The sequence below is a fragment of the Chiloscyllium plagiosum genome, chromosome 18, assembly GCF_004010195.1.
Source record: "Chiloscyllium plagiosum isolate BGI_BamShark_2017 chromosome 18, ASM401019v2, whole genome shotgun sequence".
NCBI classification, from domain to species: Eukaryota; Metazoa; Chordata; class Chondrichthyes; order Orectolobiformes; family Hemiscylliidae; genus Chiloscyllium; species Chiloscyllium plagiosum.
Window position 1 is genome coordinate 22481716 of NC_057727.1, and position 20725 is coordinate 22502440.

The 20725-nt window shown below is 41.6% G+C and overlaps 1 protein-coding gene across 3 annotated transcripts in view; it reads left to right on the forward strand.

The window, feature by feature from the left end:
- Nucleotides 1–20725, forward strand: part of slc6a11b (solute carrier family 6 member 11b) — a 177420-nt gene that overhangs the window by 123983 nt on the left and 32712 nt on the right. For all 3 annotated transcript variants that reach the window (XM_043707925.1, XM_043707926.1, XM_043707924.1), the window contains exon 8: nt 15213–15316. In XM_043707925.1, the coding sequence (XP_043563860.1) occupies nt 15213–15316 (104 nt within the window). The remainder of the gene's footprint in view (nt 1–15212; nt 15317–20725) is intronic.

A 20725-nucleotide genomic window follows, 5' to 3' on the forward strand; every position in this document is an offset into this window, starting at 1 on the left:
GGAAACGGAAGTCTTGGGGGAGGTGGAGGGCGTGGGTGGTGTCTCGAACGTATGTGGGGAGTTCCTGGACTAGGGGGGATAGGACAGTGTTGAGGTAGGTAGAAATGAGTTCAGCGGGGCAGGAGCATGCTGAGACAATGGGTCGGCCAGGGTGGTCACGCTTGTGGATCTTGGGAAGGAGGTAGAACCGGGCAGTGCAGGGTTCCCAGACTATGAGGTTGGAAGCTGTGGGTGGGAGATCTCCTGAGGTGATGAGGTTCTGTATGATCTGGGAGATGATGGTTTGCTGATGGGGGGTGGGGTCATGGTTGAGTGGGCAGTAGGAAGAGGTGTCCTCGAGTTGGCGTTTGGCTTCAGCTGACCTGTAGAGGTCAGTGTGCCAGACTACACTGCGCCCCCTTTATCTGCGGGTAATAGGCCAGCACGGAGTGTCCAGGTGGATGCAGTGTGTTGGAGGTTAGATAGGGTTTACAGTGAAAGACATTTTCCTCGGATGGTGAAGGCTAACACGAGGGGACATAGCTTTAAATTAAGGGGTGATAGATTTAGGACAGATATCAGGGGTAGTTTCTTTACTCAGAGAGTAGTAGGGGTGTGGAACAATCTGCCTGCAACAGCATTAAGGGCATTTAAATGGGCATTGAACATACATATGGGTAATAATGGAATGGTGTAGGTTAGATGGGTATCAGATTAATTTCGCAGGTCAGCACAACATCGAGGGCTGAAGGGTCTGCACTGCGCTGTAACGTTCTATATTGTATGTAACCAGGCAGACACCCAATTATGCTTCTGAATGATATAGTTAAGGGCTGCTTTCTGATAGTGATTGAATCTATCCACTGTGGTTTGTGCAGAGCTCACAAGATGCTTTTGCTATAAATTCTGTGTCTTATGATCTTATACTCAACAAACACCTGATGAAGGAGCAGCGCTTCAAAAGCTAGTGGTTCCAAATAAACCTATTGGACTATAACCTGGTCTTGTGTGATTTTTAACTTGGTATACCCCAGTCCAACACTGACACCTCCAAGTCATGTCTACAGAAAGGGTCCTAGTCACATGCCAAGCCAAGGGAGTATCAGAACCAGAATCCCTATACCATAATAAGATGCCACTGAGACAAAAGCCTGTAGGGTGTTGTCAGATGAATCCTGTGAAGGATTGCCCTGTGCGCACTAATGGTCCTATCAGCTATGGGTCTCTTCAGTACAACATCTGCAGACAGACATCAGTGTGGGCTCTCTGGTTCCCATTGTCAATTTGTTTTAATTGTCCGTCTCCAGGAAGTTCATCCGCTTCAATCACTTACAGGTGATTATTGGGATTACAAGCAACTGAGAAAGTCCAGCCCCTCAAAGCATATGTCATTCATTGTTCTTTCCAAGTCTTATCTGTTGTTCACCCCTTTGCTTTTTATCTCTTCATCTTTTTTATTCATTTGCCAAAGTGAGAGAAGACAAAATTAAAGCTGCACTGGAGGGAGGTGGGTGGGGTGGTGGCAGTGGTTTTCATTTTTACTTCACCTTGTCAGACACAAGGCATGGGTGACATTGGTGCTTTACAACATAATATAAACATTACTCACATTACTCAATATATCCTTTGAAATGTGTCTATTAGTTCTTCAAAGTAATTTGAAGAAGAGTTGCTGGCCAAAACTTGCTGGAATCAAAATATATTCAATCAGGAAAGTTGCCTTCATAGGGTAGGTAAAGTCTCTTTCAGTAGAGAGAGATGACTGGTGGTGGTTTAACCTGAGGGCCACCACACTCCAGACAAGGGAGGGATCAAGAAGGAGAGTCCTTCATGGTAACCTCAGCCAATAGTGGGAATTGAGCCTACATTTTTCACATCACTGTGCATTGTAAACCTGCCAACCAGACAATTGAGCTAAACCAACCTCCAACTGTATCTTAACATTACTGATGTGTTTTGGGAAGCTCAGCATACTGTACATATTTAGACTACTCAATCTGAATATAGACCACACCACTGGAGCCCTAAGCAACTGTACCAAGTCTAAGCTCAAGCTGTAGAAAGATGTCGAAGATATTCAAGTAATTATGACATTAAGAAGCATAAAAGACAAGTCAGTAGTTAATGTATCATTGTAAAATGTTCTTTTTAAATTTTGTTTAAACTGTTAATTTCAACATTACACATTTTAATTTCTGTCAAAAACTGTTGATAAACATGTTTACAAAAGGAATTTTAAATAATTTGTGAGGAATGGCCGGTAGTGTTATGTCGCAGAAGATGTGGCAACTGTTATATTGGAAATTCCATCTAAATACTCTCTGCAAGCACACTTCAAGAAAATGAAACACTTCTTATAATGTGAGCTGCCACTACATGAACCTTTCAATAAAGTGTGAGTCCCAACCACAACAACATTCACTAACAAACAACTACAACAGTTCAGAGATATCTTAATAATACCTAGAGCACTAACTGTAAACTTCCTCATAATCTCATTCCTGGATCACCTGTATGTCCTGTGGAATTTTTTTATTCATTTGTGGGATGTGGGTGTCATTGGTTTGGCCTGCATTTATTACTCATTCCTAATTGCCGAGAGGGCAGTTAAGAGCCAACCACATTGTTGTGGGTCTGGAATTACCCATAAGCCAGAGCAGGTGAGCATGGCAGATTTCCTTCCCTGAAGACATTTGTGGACCAGTTACACTTGGGCAGCTTACAACCTGGAGGACTCAACATTGAGTTCTCCAATTTAAAATAATCTTCCTTCCCATCCCTCGATTCCTTTCCCAGACCCTTCCCCTCCCTTCCATTCCTCTTATCAACCCTTCCTTCCAACTACTAATTGGATTCATTCCACCCATTGACCAACCAGGTTGTATCTGCGTTCACCTATCCCTACCTCACCACCCTTAACCGCCCCCCCCCCCAGTATCTGCAGCTCCCCTTACACCCACCCTCAGTCCTGAAGGAGGGTTATACCCAAAACCTTGACTTCTCCACCTCCTAATGCTACCTGGCTTGCTGTGTTCTTCCTGCTTGTCTACCTTTTCTTGACAATCAGCAATGGTTTCATGGTCACCATTAAACTCTTACTTCCAGACTCTTAATTAAATCCAAATTCCAGCTGGATTTGAACCCGGGTGCCTGGATCATTACTGGGGCCTCTGGATTAACAGTCTATTGACAATACAACTTGGCCATTGTCTCCCACCAGTGAAACAATTAATAATCAATCGACTTTGTAAAATGGGGAAATATACTTTTAAACATGCATTATAACTAATCAAAATGTCATTGAATGTTTTAATTTATCATGATTACTAGAACTGGTTAACAGCAGATGCTTACAATCATGACAATTAGCATAACATTATAATACCGAATGACCTAGCGAAGGGGCAGTCTGCTAATGAGAGGATTCTTTGAACGGTTGTTTGGGCATCTATTCATTTTTATATATCTGTCGCATATTTTTAATTGGGATAACTAGTGAATAGAAATATATGTTCATCATCAAGAAGCTTCAACTGTACGGGAATCGACTCCCACCGACAAAGATGCATTGCATTACGCAACAGAGGGAATTATGGTAATGAGGGTTGTTTGTTTCTCTGAATGACAGTACCACTTCCTGTTCTTTGTCAAAACAAACCCTTTTCTTTTCTCATGACCTTTGGTGTGCACTGTTTGCCGGCGAGTTAGACACATGCTTGAATAAGTGTGTCACTCAAAGCCTCCCTGCAGACAACAGTACTGTTCACCCATCTATGGTACTGCACTGAATAAATTGAAAGTGTATTTTATCTGAGCTGACAACATCAAGTCGAGCTAAGTTACTCATACAAATAGCACTGGAATTTTATACCTACCTTTATCTGAGAAACTTGTGTATTTTAGTAAGGTCTAGCAAACACTCTTTCTACAAGTTAGTATCAAATGTAATAATTACAAAGTTTAGTTGAAAATCTCTTTAGAAATGTAGAAATGCAATGCTTTTTGTTAGTATATAATGTATGCATTAAATAATCAGAATTCTTTCTTTGCATTTCTTTAACGTGCTAAAAATGGAGCCACACGGTGGCTCAGTGGCTAGCACTGTTGCCTCACAGTGCTACGGACCCAGATTCAATTCCAACCTTGGGCACCTGTCTGTGCGGTATCTGCACATTCTGTCTGTGTCTATACGGGTTTTCCTCCAGGTGTTCCTGTTTCTTCCCACAATCCAAAGATGTGCAGCGTAGTGAATTGGCCATGTTAAATTGTCCGTAGTGTTTAGAGAAGTGTAGGTTAGGTGCATTAGTCAGGGGTAATTGTAGAATAAGAGGGGAGGGGAATGGGTTTGGGTGGGTTACTCTTCAGAGGGGTTGGTGTAGACTTGTTGGGCTGAAGGGCCTGTTTCCACATTGTTGGGATTCTGTGATTTGCATAAGTACATGAACTTTTCCATATTTTCACCCTTTGGGGAAGAGTGGTAAATTATCTTGCTCTATACCATGCAACTTTTCCTCTATGCCCTGGCAAAAAAGTCAGAAGTCACCCTGGATCGAAAGACTGAAGGGTGAAATCTCTCAAACTCAACTGGCTCCTTTTGTAGAAAGACTCAAATTTTGAAGTTAACTCATGGATTAAATTCCTCATGAAAATAAAACGAAGCTAGACGTCGTTTTGAAGTTATGATACAGTACATGCAGCAACAACTTAGAGTAGAACCCCAACAGTGTGCAGACAGGCTATTATGCCCAACAAGTCCACACTGACCCTCTGAACAGTATCCTTCCCTACCTCAACAATCCTGCATCTCCCATTGCCAATCCACCTAGCCTACACATCCCTGGATACTATGGAGAATTTAGCATGGCCAATCCACCTAACCTGCACATCTTTGGACTTTGGGAGGAAACCGGAGCACCCAGAGGAAACCCACACAGACATGGGGAGAATGTGCAAACTCCACACAGACTGTTCCCCGAGGTTGGAATTGAACTCAGGTCCCTGGTGCTGTGAGACAGCAGTGCTAACCATTGAGCCACCATGCCACCACCAACTTGAATTTACATCACACCTTCAGAATAGAAAAATAGCTCAAGTCATTTCACAGAAGCTAATGCTGAATATCAAAATTGTGCCACGATCAGGAGAATTAATGTTTCAGGCTGGCAGTAGAAATGAGCTGCTATCATTGTACAGGCAAATGCAACTGAAGTTTGTCTTTATTTTTGTTCATTTCTTCCATTCACTATGAGTTTTAAGGATCATGCATATTACAACATCTACATATTTTTTTAACATCCTAATCTTGTAAAGACCCTTCATAACTAAAGCAATGTTTTTGCCAAATCTGTAAGTAGAAGAAGCAAAGTATAACTTAGTTTAGTATGTTATTTTTTAGAGTCATAGAGCTGTGCAGCATGGAAACTGACCCTTTGGTCCAACTTGACCATGCCAGATATCCTAAATTACTCTAGACCCATTTGCCAGAACTTGGCCATATCCCTCTAAACCATTCCTATTCATGCACTCATCCAGATGCCTTTTAAATGTTATAATTGTACTAGCCTCCACCACTTCCTTTGGCAGCTCATTCCATACATGCTCCATCCTCTGCATGAATAAGTTGCTTCAGTGTGGAGTTTGCACATTCTCCCCGTGTCTGTGTGAGTTTCCTCTGGGCCGAAGGACCTGTTTCCACACTGTAAGTAATCTAATCTAATCTAAAAAGTCTAGCTTAATTTATTTACACTAGGAATTTCAGCTGTAAGTTATCTTGAAAATTTGAGCCTTTCTACAAAGGGCTAAGCAAAAACATTCCAGAGAATTCCTAGAGGCCCGGCACTCCAACCACAGCGCCATAAACAAACACGTAGATCTAGATACCATCTATCAACCCCTCAGAAAATGAACAGGAAATGACATCACCACAAACCCCAGGAACCCCATCCAGGACCAACATATAAATAGAAAACACGAGACAACAGCTTCGCTTCACTTGGAGGTCGCCACTGATTATGTTATCTAGCCAGGTAATGAAACGTCTGGATATCAAACCTACAGCTCAGTGAGCAAACCTACACCTGCAGCCAATTGAGTTTGAGAGGTCTTACCCTTCAGGCCAAGGTGACTCCTGACTGTTTTACCAGGGCATAGAGGAAATGTTACCTGGCAGAGAGCAAGATAATTTACCACTCTTCCCCAGAGGATGGAAACATCTTGCCCCTCTCACCTTAAACCTATGCCCTCTAATTTTGGACTCTGCTACCCTGGGGAAAAGACCTTGGTTATTTACCCTATCTATGCCCCTCATGATTTTATAAACTTCTATAAGATCTCTTGTGCAAAAGACAAATAGTCCAGTAGAATGCTTTTCAATCCTTAAGACTTGATCATAGTTGCATCTATCATATTGCAATTGGAATAAATAGAAATGTTTACCTTTTGTCATTTTATTCTAATGCAGAAACCTGGGCAATCATGGCAAAGCTCAATGTGAATCTGGGATATTGCACATGACAGAGTCACCTGGTGCAGCCATAGAAAAGACTGTGATTTGTAATTAATTCTTGGGTTCTGCTGAATTCTAAGATTTCAACATCTGTAGCAGCAGATGTCTCTTTTCCCTGTGCAGCATACATATTAATGTTTGACAATTGCTAAGGATTACAAACCATATGCTCAAGACCAAAGCTTGTATCTGGCCTTTGGCTTTCTTCACAATTCCCAAGCTGCCTTGTCCCCCTCTTGGATAATATCCTTAAGTTGTGTTTAAGCCTAAAGCTCTCATAACTCACCTTCTTAGTACAGTCTTTACTTTGCGCTCTGTTGTTTATTTTCATAAAAACAAAATCAATGCCCAATGTTCTTGTATCATAATTTTTTAATTTTAGAATGCACATATGCTCCCACTCTACCTCAATTTTCAAGCTGTAAGATTGGTGATCAATCATTTGCTTCACAGACTATTAACAGTATGTCAATTGCTTGAAGGAGCTAATCGCAGTTCCCTTTGATTAATGTATAAAGCTCTCAAGTTTCGTAGTTGGTCAGTATGTATTGTGATGTGTTGTAAGTCTTCCCATGCAAGGCATTCATCATTTCACATCAATCTTCAGTCTTGACAAGTCAATCTACATTAGTATAAATACCAGTTGATAAGTCAATTTAGTTGTCATTAAACAAAGGGCAGAATGTTTTTATTACCTGCTAACGCATGGTTTGAGGCAATAGATGCATGCATTGTTAAACCACTGGAAGCATGCGAGGGTTTAATTAGTGAATTTTTATTCTGCAGGAAGAAATGTCATTGATTTTGATGTACTTTTTTATTCACGGGAAGCAGGCATCACTGGCTGGGCCAACACTTATTGCCTGTCTATAGTTGCCCTGATGGAGATGATAAACTGCCTTGTTTAACCACTGCACTCAACCAGACCAGCAATGCTGCTAGGGAGGGAGTTCCAGAATTTTGACCCAGCAACACTGAAGGAATGATGATTCATGTGAGCTTAGCAAGTGGCTTGGAGAGGAACTTGCAGCTGGTGGTGTTCCTATATGTCTGCCACCCTTGTGCTTCTAACTGGTGGTGGTTGTGTGTTTGAAAGATGCTGTGTAAGGAGCCTTAGTGAATTTCTTGTAGACAGTAGACACTACTACTACTGAGCAGTGGGTGGAGGGAGTGGTTATTTGTGGATGTTGTGCTAATCAAGCAGGGTGCTATGTCCTGGATGGAATGAAACTTCTTGGGTTTTATTGGAGCTGCAGGCAAGTGAAGGGTAGTTCATCACGCTCCTGCCTTGTGCTTGTAGGTGGTGGATAGGCTTTGGGGATTCAGGAGGTGAGTTACTCGTAGTCGCCTCTGACCTGCACTTGTAACCACAGTATTTATACGGTGAGTCTTTTTAAGTTACTGACAATGGTAGACTGCATTGATAATTGGGGAGGGTGGGCAGAGTGCTACAATGGAAGATTGATCTGTGAAGTAGCCTCCCCACCCAATCACTGTGGACGGGCCCCTCCTAGAAAACTGTGGACAAATTGTGGGTAAGGAATTATGTTCGGTAATAACTGGTTGGACCGATGGATCTGTTTCTGTGCTGTATGACTCCATAACTCCATAATAATAGGCTTAAATTATAGAATAATTGAGTTTAGAATTTATTGTCATATGTACTTTTACAAGAACAATATAATGAAATGTGTTATAAGTCGCCATACCATGGCACCTGTAGTAATGACAGAAGTCAGAAGTAAGGTTAAGAGTTACAAAAGAATTGTGATCTATTTGAATTTCATTTACATATGGTAATATCCTTGAAATCTTAGAGATACTTGGTAACGTTTGACATCTGAGGTTATAAACAAGAAATAGTTACATAGAATTGATACATGTTCAGTGGTTGGATTAGAAATTGAAATTGCAGCACGGAGCAGAAATGTGTGTTCAGATTTTAAGGTTGTAGTGGTGGTAAAACTGTCAGTGTTCACCTTTGTTATGTTTAAACTGACACTGACTTCAGAATTTACATATGTGAAACTAAATAAGAAAAAAGACACATTGCTCTCAGTAATTCTCCATTCCTTTGCAAGATGTTCTGCTTAAATCCTAACAAATGGAAATCAATTATGAATTGATTTGCCATGAACTTTTGTTTTTAATGTTATTAGTCTTACTGTAAAGAGTCTTGAAAATGTTATTCTTTATTGAATGAGTTCATAACCATTGTTGGACAGCATATTTGTAGACTGCGAATGGAGGGAAAGAAGGCTTTGAATTATAGAGAGGGACTGACGAGACTGGGACTTTATTCACTGGAGCACAGGATGTTGAGGGGTGACCTTGTAGACGCTTATAATATATTGAGGTGTATAGATAAGGTGAATGGCAAGTCTGTTTTCCGTAGGGTGGGTGATCTCAAGACTAAGGGGCATATTTTTAAGCTGAGAGGAGAAAGATTTTAAAAAGAGAGCCATTTAACACAGAGTGGCTCATGTGTGGAATGACCTTCCAGAGGAAGTGGTGGAGACAGGTACAGTTACAACGTTTAAAAGACGTTTAGGTAAGTACATTAATAAGAAATGTTTGGAGTGATATGGGCCAAGTGCAGGTAGGCAAGATTGGTTGAGTTTGGGACTGTTATCTGCATGGACTGGTCAGACTGAAGTGTTTGTTTCCGTGCTATATGACGGTGTCTGTAATCCACAGCAAAAATTAAATTGAGTGGAAACTTATAGGAGTTTGTGTGACACGGACCATAGATTTCTGTCAAAATTTGGATGAGATGAACAGCAAGGCCTATCATGACACTGGGAGCATCTCACTCAATCTTTTATGTTTTTGACAAGTGGTGTACCATGTATCTATGTTTACCATGGCGAGTTGCCAATTAAGAGGTATTATTGTTTGTTAAATGCCTGTTAATGGCCTTATTAATATTCAATTTCCTATCTTACAAACATGCCAAACAAACGAGACGTTAAGAAAACGCAACATGGATATCAAAACGGGTATCTGACGACATAGCTCAGTGTTGCTTCAAAGGATCTCCATGTAGCTTAGGACCTAACCATATCCCAGGGCACAATCCACAGGCACCAGGCAAACAGACCTCTCATCCATGGACATTGGCATTTGGTATTTGCCAACCCTTCACAATCATCATGGCAACTTCTGATGAAGAGTCATTGCAAACTTGAAATGTTAATTATTTTCTCTCTCTTCAAATATGCTGTCTGACCTGCTGAGTTTTTCTAGTGTTTTCTGTGTTTGGCAAAGAAGCTAGGTTTTAACGAATAACCCAAAGAAACAAAGTGAGGTAGAGCAATTTAAAGGATATATTCCAGAATGTCTGACTCAGGAAGTTTCAGGTATCTATGGTGGAAAAATTATAACTGGAACTGTACAAGAGGCTAGAATGAGAGGAGAACTGACAAATTGGAGAGATGTTAGGCTGAAGCAGATTATGGAGATAGGAAGGACCAAAGCTTTTAGAGGGTGTTGAATGCAAGGATGATAATTTTAAAGAAAATATTGCTTTCCTGAGAAGTAATGTAGGTTAGTGAGCAAAGGGTTGATGACCGCAAGTTGACAGAAGGTAGGAAGATGAAAACCAGCTAGGAGTAGTTTCAAATAGTCAAGTAGAAAGATAATGAAGACATGAAAGAGTATTTCAATAGCAGGTGAACGGAAACAGGGCAAATGATGTTATTGAAGTGAAAATGGTGACCTTAGTGATGTCATGAACATGAGAGTGGAAACTCAGCTCAGGATCAAATACATTATGAATTGAATTGAATTGAATTGAATTTATTGTCACGTATACGGGGGCACAGTGAAAAGCTTTGTCTTGCAAGCAATACAGACAGATTACATACTTAAATAGCATAGATAAGTAAATAATAGGTAAACAGCGGCAAAAACAAAAACACAGGTACAGGCGAATGTTAAGAGTTTGTGAGTCCATTCAGTATTCTAACAATAGTAGGGTAGAAACTGTTTCAAAACTGGCTGGTATGTGTGTGTGCGTGCGTGTGTGTGTTCAGGCTTCTGTACCTTCTCCCTGATGATAGAGGTTGTAGAAAAGCATTGCCAGGGTGTGATGGATCTTTGAGAATGCTAGTAGCCTTTCCTTGCTTGGATTCTATAGATAAGAGATTGGCCTTTGTGATTGTCCAGGCTGAGTTCACCACTTTCTGTAACTGTCTCCGATCTTGAAGGGTACAGTTGCCATACCAGGTAGTGATACATCCAGACAGAATGCTCTCGATGGTGCACCTATAATAAGTTTGTAAGGGTGTTCACCGTCATGCTGAATTTTCTCAGCTACCTGAGGAAGAAGAGTTGGGCCTTTGTAACCAGTGCATCCACATGAAGAGTCCCAAAAAACTTGTTGTGGATGACCACTCCCAGGAACTTGACACTCTCCACTCGTTCCACCTCTGTGCATTTAATGTGTAGGGTCACATGAGTAACTTCCCGCCGAAAGTCAATAATGAATTCCTTGGTTTTGCTGGCATTGAGAGCTATGTTGTTCTCAGTGCACCATTTTTCCAGGTCTTCCGCCTCCCTTCTGTAGTCTGTTTCGTCGCCATCTGAGATTAAATCGACTATGGTGGTGTCATCAGCGAACTTGTAAATGGCTTTAGTCTGGTATTTGGCGACGCAGTCATGGGTATCCAGCCAGTACAGTAGGGGGCTGAATACGCACCCCTGGGGGGCTCCAGTGTTGAGTGTTAGTGAGAATGAAATACTGTTCCCAATCTTCACTGATTGTGGCCTGTGGGTCAGGAAACTGAGGATCCAGTTGCATAGAATGGGGCTTAGTCCCAGATCACTAAGTTTAGTAATCAGTCTCAAGGGGATAACAGTGTTGAAGGCTGTACTGTAGTCAATGAGTAGGATTCTTACATATCTGTTTTTGGTGTCAAGATGTTCTAGAGAGGAGTGAAGGACAAATGATACGGCATCTGTGGTGGATCTGTTGGTCTGATAGGCAAATTGGAGTGGGTCAAGAGTAGTGGGAAGGCTGGAGTTGATTAATGCCATGACAAGCCTTTCAAAGCACTTCATGACCACCGATGTTAGTAGTCATGAGACATGGTGCATGAGCCTGCTTAGGCATAGGGATGATGATGGCCTTCTCGAAACAGACAGGGAGAGTGGTTTGCTGCAGGGAAAGGTTGAAGAGATCTGATAAGACTTCTGCCAGTTGATCCGCGCGTGCTCTGTGTGCATGGCCTGGTACTCCGTCTGGTCCCATCGCTTTCCTTGGATTCACACAAAGGAAAACTGATCTGACCTCTGATGCAGTGACTGTTTGGATAGGTTCGTCAGGACTTGTCGAAATAGGTGTTCCTCTCTGTCGAAATTCTGCTCAAAGCGAGCATAGGAGGCATTGAGACGATTTGGGAGGCATGTGTCATTGCCTGCTATCTTGCACTGTCTTTTTTTAGAACCTGTGATGTCATTCAGTCCTTGCCATAGTCGCCGGGTGTCTGTCTGGGTCTCTAGTTTGGATTGATATTGGTCCTTGGCTGTCTTAATGGCGCTGCGAAGGTCATACTTGGATTCCTTATATTTGAGTGGGTCTCCTGATCCGAAGGCCTCACGCCTGGTTTTTAGCAAGTTCTGTCCGGGGTTTCCTTTTGGGAGCACCCGAATTGACTTCCTCGATATGCAGTCTTCCACACACTTGCTGATAAAGTCTGTGACAGTGGTGGCATACTCATCCAAGGTACCTGCAGACTGTTTGAATATGGCCCAATCAGCCGACTCCATACAGCACGGGAGTTGATTCTCGGCCTCCTCTGACCAGCACTGGACCTGTATCAGCGAGGGGGTCTCCTGCATGACCTTTTGTCTGTAAGCTGGGAGAAGAAACACGGCATCATGGTTGGTGTTCCCGAAATGAAGGCGGGTGATGGAGCAGTAGGCGTCTTTCACAGTGGTTCTGCTGTGGTCTAAAATGTTTGGGCCCTGGTGGGGCAGGTAATGTTCTGGTGGTATTTGGGCAACACTTTCCTTAGCTTGGCTTGATTGAAGTCACCAGTACCCCAGGGTGTTCTGTCTCCAGGGTGTTAGTGGTAGAGTACAGCACATCCAGAACTTCCTCAACCTTTGCTTGTGGTGGTATGTACACAGCAGTTAGTATAGCAGCGATAAATTCCCATGATAGATAGAAGGGACAGCATTTTGCTGGTGAGGAATTCAAAGTTTGGTGAGCAATGGCTGCCGATAGTTGCAATGTCCGTCCACTACAAGTTGTTGATTAAAAAGCAAGCCCCTCCACCCTTTGTTTTACCCAAGGACACTGTATGGTCCATACGATGGATAGGAAAACCATTTGCCTGATGATCAGCCTGAACATTGTGAACAAACTGCTGCCAAGCAGACAGTTGGAAATGGCAATAGAGGAACACAGTTTGAGGTTAGCATCACAAACAATGACTTTAGTCTTCCCAATATCTAATTCATTATTTAATAGGACACTTCAGAATCATGTGTCAAAGAAGTGGGTGTCACAATTTTGTAATCATTGCAATCAGCACTTTGAAAACTGGAGAGGTGATGACATAATGGTATTGTTGCTGAGCTAATAATTCAGTAGACCCAGGTAATGGCCTGGGAACCCAGGTTCAAATCCCACCATGACAGATTGTGGAATTTGAATTTGCAAATATCTGGAATTAAAATTCCATGAAACCTTAGTCGATTGTTGTAAAACCCCATTAGTTTCCCTAACTTCCCTTATGGAAGGTAATTGGCTGTCATTATGTGGTCTGGCCTACACATGACTTCTGACCTACACAATGTGGTTGGTTCGTAACTGCCCTCTGAAACAGTCTGACCAGCCACTCAGTTGTACCAAACTGCTCAAAAAAATTGAAGGAATGAAACTGAACAGACCACCTGGCATCAACCTAGGGTCCGGAAAAGGCAACAGCAGAAACAGCCTTGTTGACCCTACAGAACATCCTTCAAACAACTGAGGCTGGTGCCTCACAGACTAGACAAGCAACAGCCTGACACAGTCAATACTCATGGAGTTGTACATGAAACAACATGGGTGAAGCTTGAGTGAAGTGGGCTAGGATAAAATTTATGGCAAATTAAGTCTAGACGTCTGGCCAGGCCTATCTCGATGGCAGGAACAACTTGCTTCATCTTTAATGCATCTGCCAAGCAGTGAGGCAAGTTTCTCCAGACAGGAGAGAGTTGCCAATTAATGAGAATCATTGTTTGTTAAATGCCTTAGTGACAGCACAATATGCCTTGTCAATATTTAGCTCAGCACTGGCTGTGATGAGCTCCATGTTGCTTAGCAACAAGTGGCATCTCCGGCATGATCCAATGGCACTAGCACATGTACCCTCTCACCCATGGACATTGGCATTCAACATTTGACAACCCTTAATAATTCACATGGCACCGCTCCGATGCACATGCATGACACTTAGCTGGGAATGAGGCAACAGGCTGGGGAGAAGCGTTATGACAATTTTGAAGAGGATACAGCAGGATATAGGTCAGTTGAGGCATGGGAAGAAAAAAGGCAGATGGAGTTTAATCCAGACAAATGTGAGCTGGTGCGTTTTGGAAGGTCAAGTCCAGGTTGAAATTATACAGTTTCTTGATTAGTGGTGCTGGAAAAGCACAGCAGTTCAGGCAGCATCCAAGGAGCAGTAAAATCGACTGATGAAGGGCTTTTGCCCGAAACGTCGATTTTACTGCTCCTTGGATGCTGCCTGAACTGCTGTGCTTTTCCAGCACCACTAATCCAGAATCTGGTTTCCAGCATCTGCAGTCATTGAAATTATGCAGTGATTGGCAGAATCCTTAGGAGCATTGATATGCAGAGGGATCTGGGTGTACAGGTCCACAGATCACTGAAGGTGACAGTGCAGACAGATAAGGTAGTAAAAAAAGGCCTATGGGATGCTTGCCTTCATTGAAAGGGGCATTGAGTATAAGGATAGACAGGTTATGCTGCAGCTTTATAGAACTTTAGTTAGGCCACATTTGGAATATTGCATACAGTTCTGGTCACCACACTAACCAGCAGGATGTGGATGCTTTGAAGAGGTTACAGAAAAGGTTTCTCAGGATGTTGCCTGGTATAGGGGATTTTAGCTATGAAGAAAGGGTTGGATAGACTGGGTTTGTTTTCACTGGAAAGCAGGAGATTGAGGGGCAGTCTGATAGACGTTTATAAGATTGTGAATGGCATGGGTAGTGTGGAAAATATGAGGCTTTTTCCCAGGGGAAGGGATCCATTACTAGGGGACACAGGCTCATGATGTGGGGGGGTTGGCCTGAGGTTTAAATGAGATGTGTGAACCAACATTTTCATACAAAGAGTGGTGAGTGGCTGGATTACACTGCAGCATTCAAAAGCACCTGAACAAAAATATGAATAGGAAGGGAAAAGAGGGATATGGATCCTGTAAATGGAGACAGTTTTATTATGGAAGGGTGAAATGTGTTGATGTAGGCTTGGAGAACTGAAGGGCCTGTTCTTTTTTCAAGATAGGGGTCACAGTCGAGAAACATTCAAGAGGGGGCCCAAGCTTTCCTTTTGGGGTCCAGAGGAGCCAAATCCTTCTCTGCTTCATTAATATTTTGATAATGTTAATAATATTGTAGATCATGACTTAATTTGGTATTCAGTTTTGTAGCTTGGTTACTGAGATTCATCCAGTGTGGGAGAATACTGACAAGTAATCTTGTTTCTTTGCAGGTCTGGCTGGATGCCGGTACTCAGATTTTCTTCTCATATGCAATTTGCCTTGGATGCTTGACTGCATTAGGAAGCTATAACCCCTATCACAACAACTGCTACAGGTAAGAGAGTAATTTGCTAAAGTGGATTTTTTGGCTTTCAAGGTACAAGCCAGATATCAACCATTGTTATTCTCAGTGTTCTCTATAACACCAGGCAGTTTACAAAGCCCTTGCTCCTACAGATCATAATTCTTTTATCAGCTGGAAACACTAAAATACTATTTCATTGTTCTCCTCAACAATACACCATTTGATTTAAAAAGCCTCATTCTTCTATCCTTTTATATTTTCAATGAGAATGCAACTGGACTGAAATGCAATGCAGAAGCACTTTAGAGACTATTTCAGGAATTATCCAGTTCTTTACAAAACCTCTCTGATACTTTTGCCCTTGCAATATGAATAGAATCATAATTCATGTTAATTTATTTCGAAGTGTTGTACCTGACAGGTTAGTAAGTCTGTGGTCTTTGAGATACACTGACAAAGTATTTCTAAGTTTGATTCCTATCTTATGTAGCAGGAACATCACTGAAGGGGGTTAAATAGCTATAGTTTAAATTTGTGATGACTGTTATTTGGAAAGTGAAACATATGACCCACCCGTTTCTCCCCATTGTTGACCTTTGCTGACCCCCACAGAAGATTGAGATTTGAGCAAAGAGCTCTATCTGTATCTGCAAATAATGGGGTAATACTGATGAGTCAAGTGCAACAGGCCAAAAGTACTGGCCATTCACTGAAAGTTTAGCAAGTGCCTAGCATCCTTTTAATTGCAAATAAGGTCCCCATCATTTTTTTTTGGAAAGCAGCTTTTAACTAACTAGTCTGAAAAGTAGTTTTTGGGTTACTTTCTAATATGATGTTGCGACAGAATTAGCTTTAGTTCACAAGAGGTTACGTCTCAGAATTAGATGAGTTACTTTGGGACCCGTTAGCTGAGGTACTATGTAGCGAACCAAATTACGAACTGAAAAATTATAGTTGAATAAAACAGGGGGTTGTTAGCACACTCCAGAGAAATTTAAGTTGATAAATTTCTTTCACATCCAATCATTAAACACTTCAGGAGATTTGGTTAAAATGGCAAAGTGGTAGCTTTGGCTTGCATGTCGCTCAATTAAAATGGTGGATTTGATTGGCACTTTCGTGATCCAATTTCCCCACAGATGATGAGGCAGAGCTTTAGATTTGTGGCTTTTACTTTGCATGAAAAAGCCAAGCTGATGGAGGTTTTGTGTGTGTGTGGAACAGTAGCTCAGACATGGAGGACTTTGACTATCTTGCATGAAATTGAACTCCAAAAGCAGGTTAGAATTTAAAAATTCAACAGCGGACCTATGCCTGCCACAAAATGCTTGCCTCCATTTTTAATGGAGGCAACCAGTCCATTTGTCATCAACCCATATTGATCATTTATTGGGGCTCTGTGTCGAAGTTTAAAAAGTCATTCTATTTTTAATTCATATGCATTGGGTTTCCAAGGTCTCAAGTAATCTGGCAAGTAAAAAGACCATAAGACCAAATGACAGAGAAGCAGAAGTAGGCAATTCGACCAATCAAGTCTGCTTCAGCATTTAATGAGGTCATGGCTGATCTGATAATCTCCAACTGTACTTTCCTGCCTCATCCCATGATTCCCTTAATGATTATAAATCCCTTAATAATTATAAATCTTTCTATCTCAGCCATACTTAATGACCCGGCCTGAACAGGGATAAAAAATTGCACAGATTCACCACCCTCTGGGAAAACAAACCCTCCTCTTGTTTCAATTTTAAATGGATGACTCCTTTACTCTGAGATTATGCCCTCTGGTCTGAGGCTGTCCCACTAGGGGAAACAACCTCATTGCATCCACTTGTTGAGCCCCCTAAGAATCTTAGAGGTTTCAATATGGTTGCCTCTCCTAAACATCAAGCAAAGGCAAACAATTCCAGAAGACATCAGCTATTTTGAGAAAACAGATCCTTCCTATCTTTCAAATGTTCTGGAAGAAACAGGACAGAACACATTGGAGCTAAAGAGGTGGGAGAGGGCAGAGCTCCTAAGGGCAGCCCTAAAAGTGATTTCCATTGGCATCTGGGGGCAGATAAAAGTCATCTTCACATTTACTTGGATTGTATTTCCCAGATCCATTGTGCAGGGTGGAAACCCAACAAATTTGGATTCTGACCAATGCTATCGGAATTCTCCATCTGTCTCACTTTTCCTCCTTCAAGACACCCTTCCTTAAAGCCTACCTTGTTGAGCAAGCTGAGGTCACTATAATAGTTCATCGTGTGGCTCGCAGTTATACTTTGTTCTGGAATGCTCCAGTAAAATGTCTCGAGACAATATCATGACATTAAGGTGCTATTGAAGTCTAAATCGTTGTCCCAAACTGAAAGCATCTGGTGGGAATTTGGAGCAGTTCATTTTTTTCTACAACTGAGAATTTTGTGCCAACAAACAAGATCTTTGTGTCACTTAAAGAGTGTCCAGCTAATTCAGCAACAAGTGCTTTGTTCAAACGGGGACAGTTGGTTCATCTCTGGCTCAACATGAAGCACAAACCCAGGCTCCCATTACTCGGTTAATTGCAACAAATATGCAAATCAGAAGAGATATGGTGGGCCATTTTTTAATATTTATAGCTGGTGGCTGTTCAGAAGGATTAATATCAACGTTGTTAATTGACTGTCAAGCTGCAGAGTGTTAGGTTATATATTTCAAAAGCACTCGCCCATGCCTGCAGAACAAAAGATAAGTTGAGAGCCTAATGTCTGTTGAGTGCCATTAGTGTCACTCTATCCAGCACTATCTCAGATAGCTGTTTGCCTGAGTGTGAATATCCTACAATTACAGGTTGTAAGCTTCAAAGAGTACATGCATTGAGCTGGCTCTGCAAATATCCCAGATATTGGGAAGATTGTGAATACTCACTGATCAATGGATCATTATGTGAATTGCTGTTTTTTTTTAATGTCCTTTGTTCTGATCTACCTTCAAAGGAATTTGGAGATAGATGTCAGGAGGTATTAGGTTAGGAGGTATCCAAAAAGGGAGTAAAGTGAAAGATAGAACTTGCATTCATTTCATAATGCTAAGGAATTCTAAAGTATCTTACAATCATTGTACATCCGAAGCTGTCCAATCCAAAAGGCTAATCAGATGCTTCATTGTGTTTTAGCAGTCAGCTTGTGCTGAGGGCAGGTGTAAAAGAGACATTTTTGTTGTTTCTGACATTTTACGAGATAATTTAGGATTGTAATTTCTGTTTGTAATTGTTGTATGTTCAATTTTAATAAAGCTATCTTGTAGATCCAGTAACTAGAAAGACAGTAACAAAGGTTTTTTTTTAAATCTGACCCTGAGTCTTGCTACAGTTACAAAAACAGAAATTGCTGGAAAAGCTCCACAGATCTGGCAGCATCCGTGAAGAGAAATCAGTTAATGTTTCAGGTTCGGTGACCCTTCCTCAGAACCAGACCCAAAACGTTAACTCTAATATTTCTTCACAGATGCTGCCAGACCTAACGAGATCTTCCAGCAATTTTGGTTTGTGTTTCTGATCTACAGCATTTACAGTTCTTTCGGGTTTTAATCTTGATGCATTTACCTAGGCATTAGGCAGATGAAGGTTCATTCAGTTCATAGGAAATTAACATGTAGTTCTGATGTTGAATTGAAGAAGGGCCTGTGCCCGAAACGTCGAATCTCCTGTTCCCTGGATGCTGCCTGACCTGCTGTGCTGTTCCAGCAATAAAGTTTCAACTTTGATCTCCAGCATCTGCAGACCTCACTTTCTCCTGTTGAATTGATACAATACATCTCATTTTGATTAGAAGCAAGATTCTAGGTTTTTTTAAAATCATTGTGCTGTTTTTCTCTTACCAATGTTATTGACATTGTTTATGAAAGGAAAGCTGGTTTTATCAGACTGTGAGAGGGTACTCCATTAAGTTTAGATAGTTTAAATAACTGAGAAATAATAAATTTGTAGTTTTGTCTTTAGATTCAATCAGATTTGTGTATATTTTGTGAGGGATTGTGCCTAACCAAAAAGTGGCAAATGATATGTATCTGAACAGAAATATGGGGACAATTGTTCATCTTTGATCCCTGTAATCTAGCTCAATGTTATTATATTAGGGTTTTCGAATGGCAACACAATCATCTGGTATGTAATGATATATAATGAGGCTCTGATGCTGTAATTTGGATATCCACACAATTTCCTGGAGATTGTCCAAAGTAGCACATGGTTAGAAATTGTGTAACTTTAGGTAGATTTTGTTAAGCATGGAGTTGAAAGATTATTAGGTGGGGATGTGGATTTGAGGTTACTGTAAGATCAGCCATGATCTTACTGAACAGCAGGACAGGCTTGAGGGGTTAAATGGCCCACTCCTCCTTATTTGTATATTGATATGTAACCCAATCACTCATGATTGCACAGTGTTCAGCACCATTCAAATTCCGCAGTCCCCGAACAGTCAGTGTTCATATGCAGGCAAAAGTGAGGACTGCAGATGCTGGAAACCAGAGTTTAGTTTAGATTAGAGTGGTGCTGGAAAAGCACAGCAGGTCAGGCAGCATCCGAGGACCAGGAAAATCGATATTTCGGGCAAAAGCCCTTCATCCTGATAACTGGCAATTATCATTCGCACCACAGAGTAGAGAGGATCTACAAGTAGAGAGGATATAATCATTACCCCTTTACATTCAATGGTATTACCATCACTGAAAGTCTGTCCACCATTGACAAGGCACAATGGGTGGCATGGTGGCTCAGTGGACCCAGGTTCGATTCCGGCCTCGGGCAACTGTCTGTGTGGAGTTTGCACATCCGCCCCTTGTCTGCGTGGGTTTCCTCCAGGTGCTCTGGTTTCCTCCAAAGATATGCAGGTCAGGTGAATTGGCCATTCTAAGTTGCCAATTGTAGCTTTAGATACATTAGCCAGAGGGAAATGGGTCTGGGTGGGTTACTCTTTGGAGGGTTGGTGTGGACCTGTTGGGCTGAAGGGCCTATTTCCACACTGCAGGGAATCTAATCTAATCAAGTCAGGAATGTGATGGAATACTCTTCATTAGCCTGGATACATGCTCCAACAACACTCAAGTAACTCAACACCATCCATCGCAAAGCAGCCAGTATAAGCAACTGCCCATTCATCAATTTAAGCATTTACTTCCTGTCGTATTGATGCTCAGTAGCAACATTGCACACCATCGATATGCTGTACTTCAGCACTCGCCAAAACTCCTCAAATAGTAGCTTCCAATCTTGCCACCTGTACCCTCTAGAGGGACAAGAGCTGTAGATACATAGGATCACTGTGTGGATCTCTGGGTGTTTGTGATGTATTGAAATGATATAGATGGAATGTGTGGGGAGGTTAAAAAATAAGTTTGCAGATGCCACAAAGATTAGCCGAGTGGCCGATGGTGAGGAAGATATAGACAGGTTAGTCAGATGAACAGATC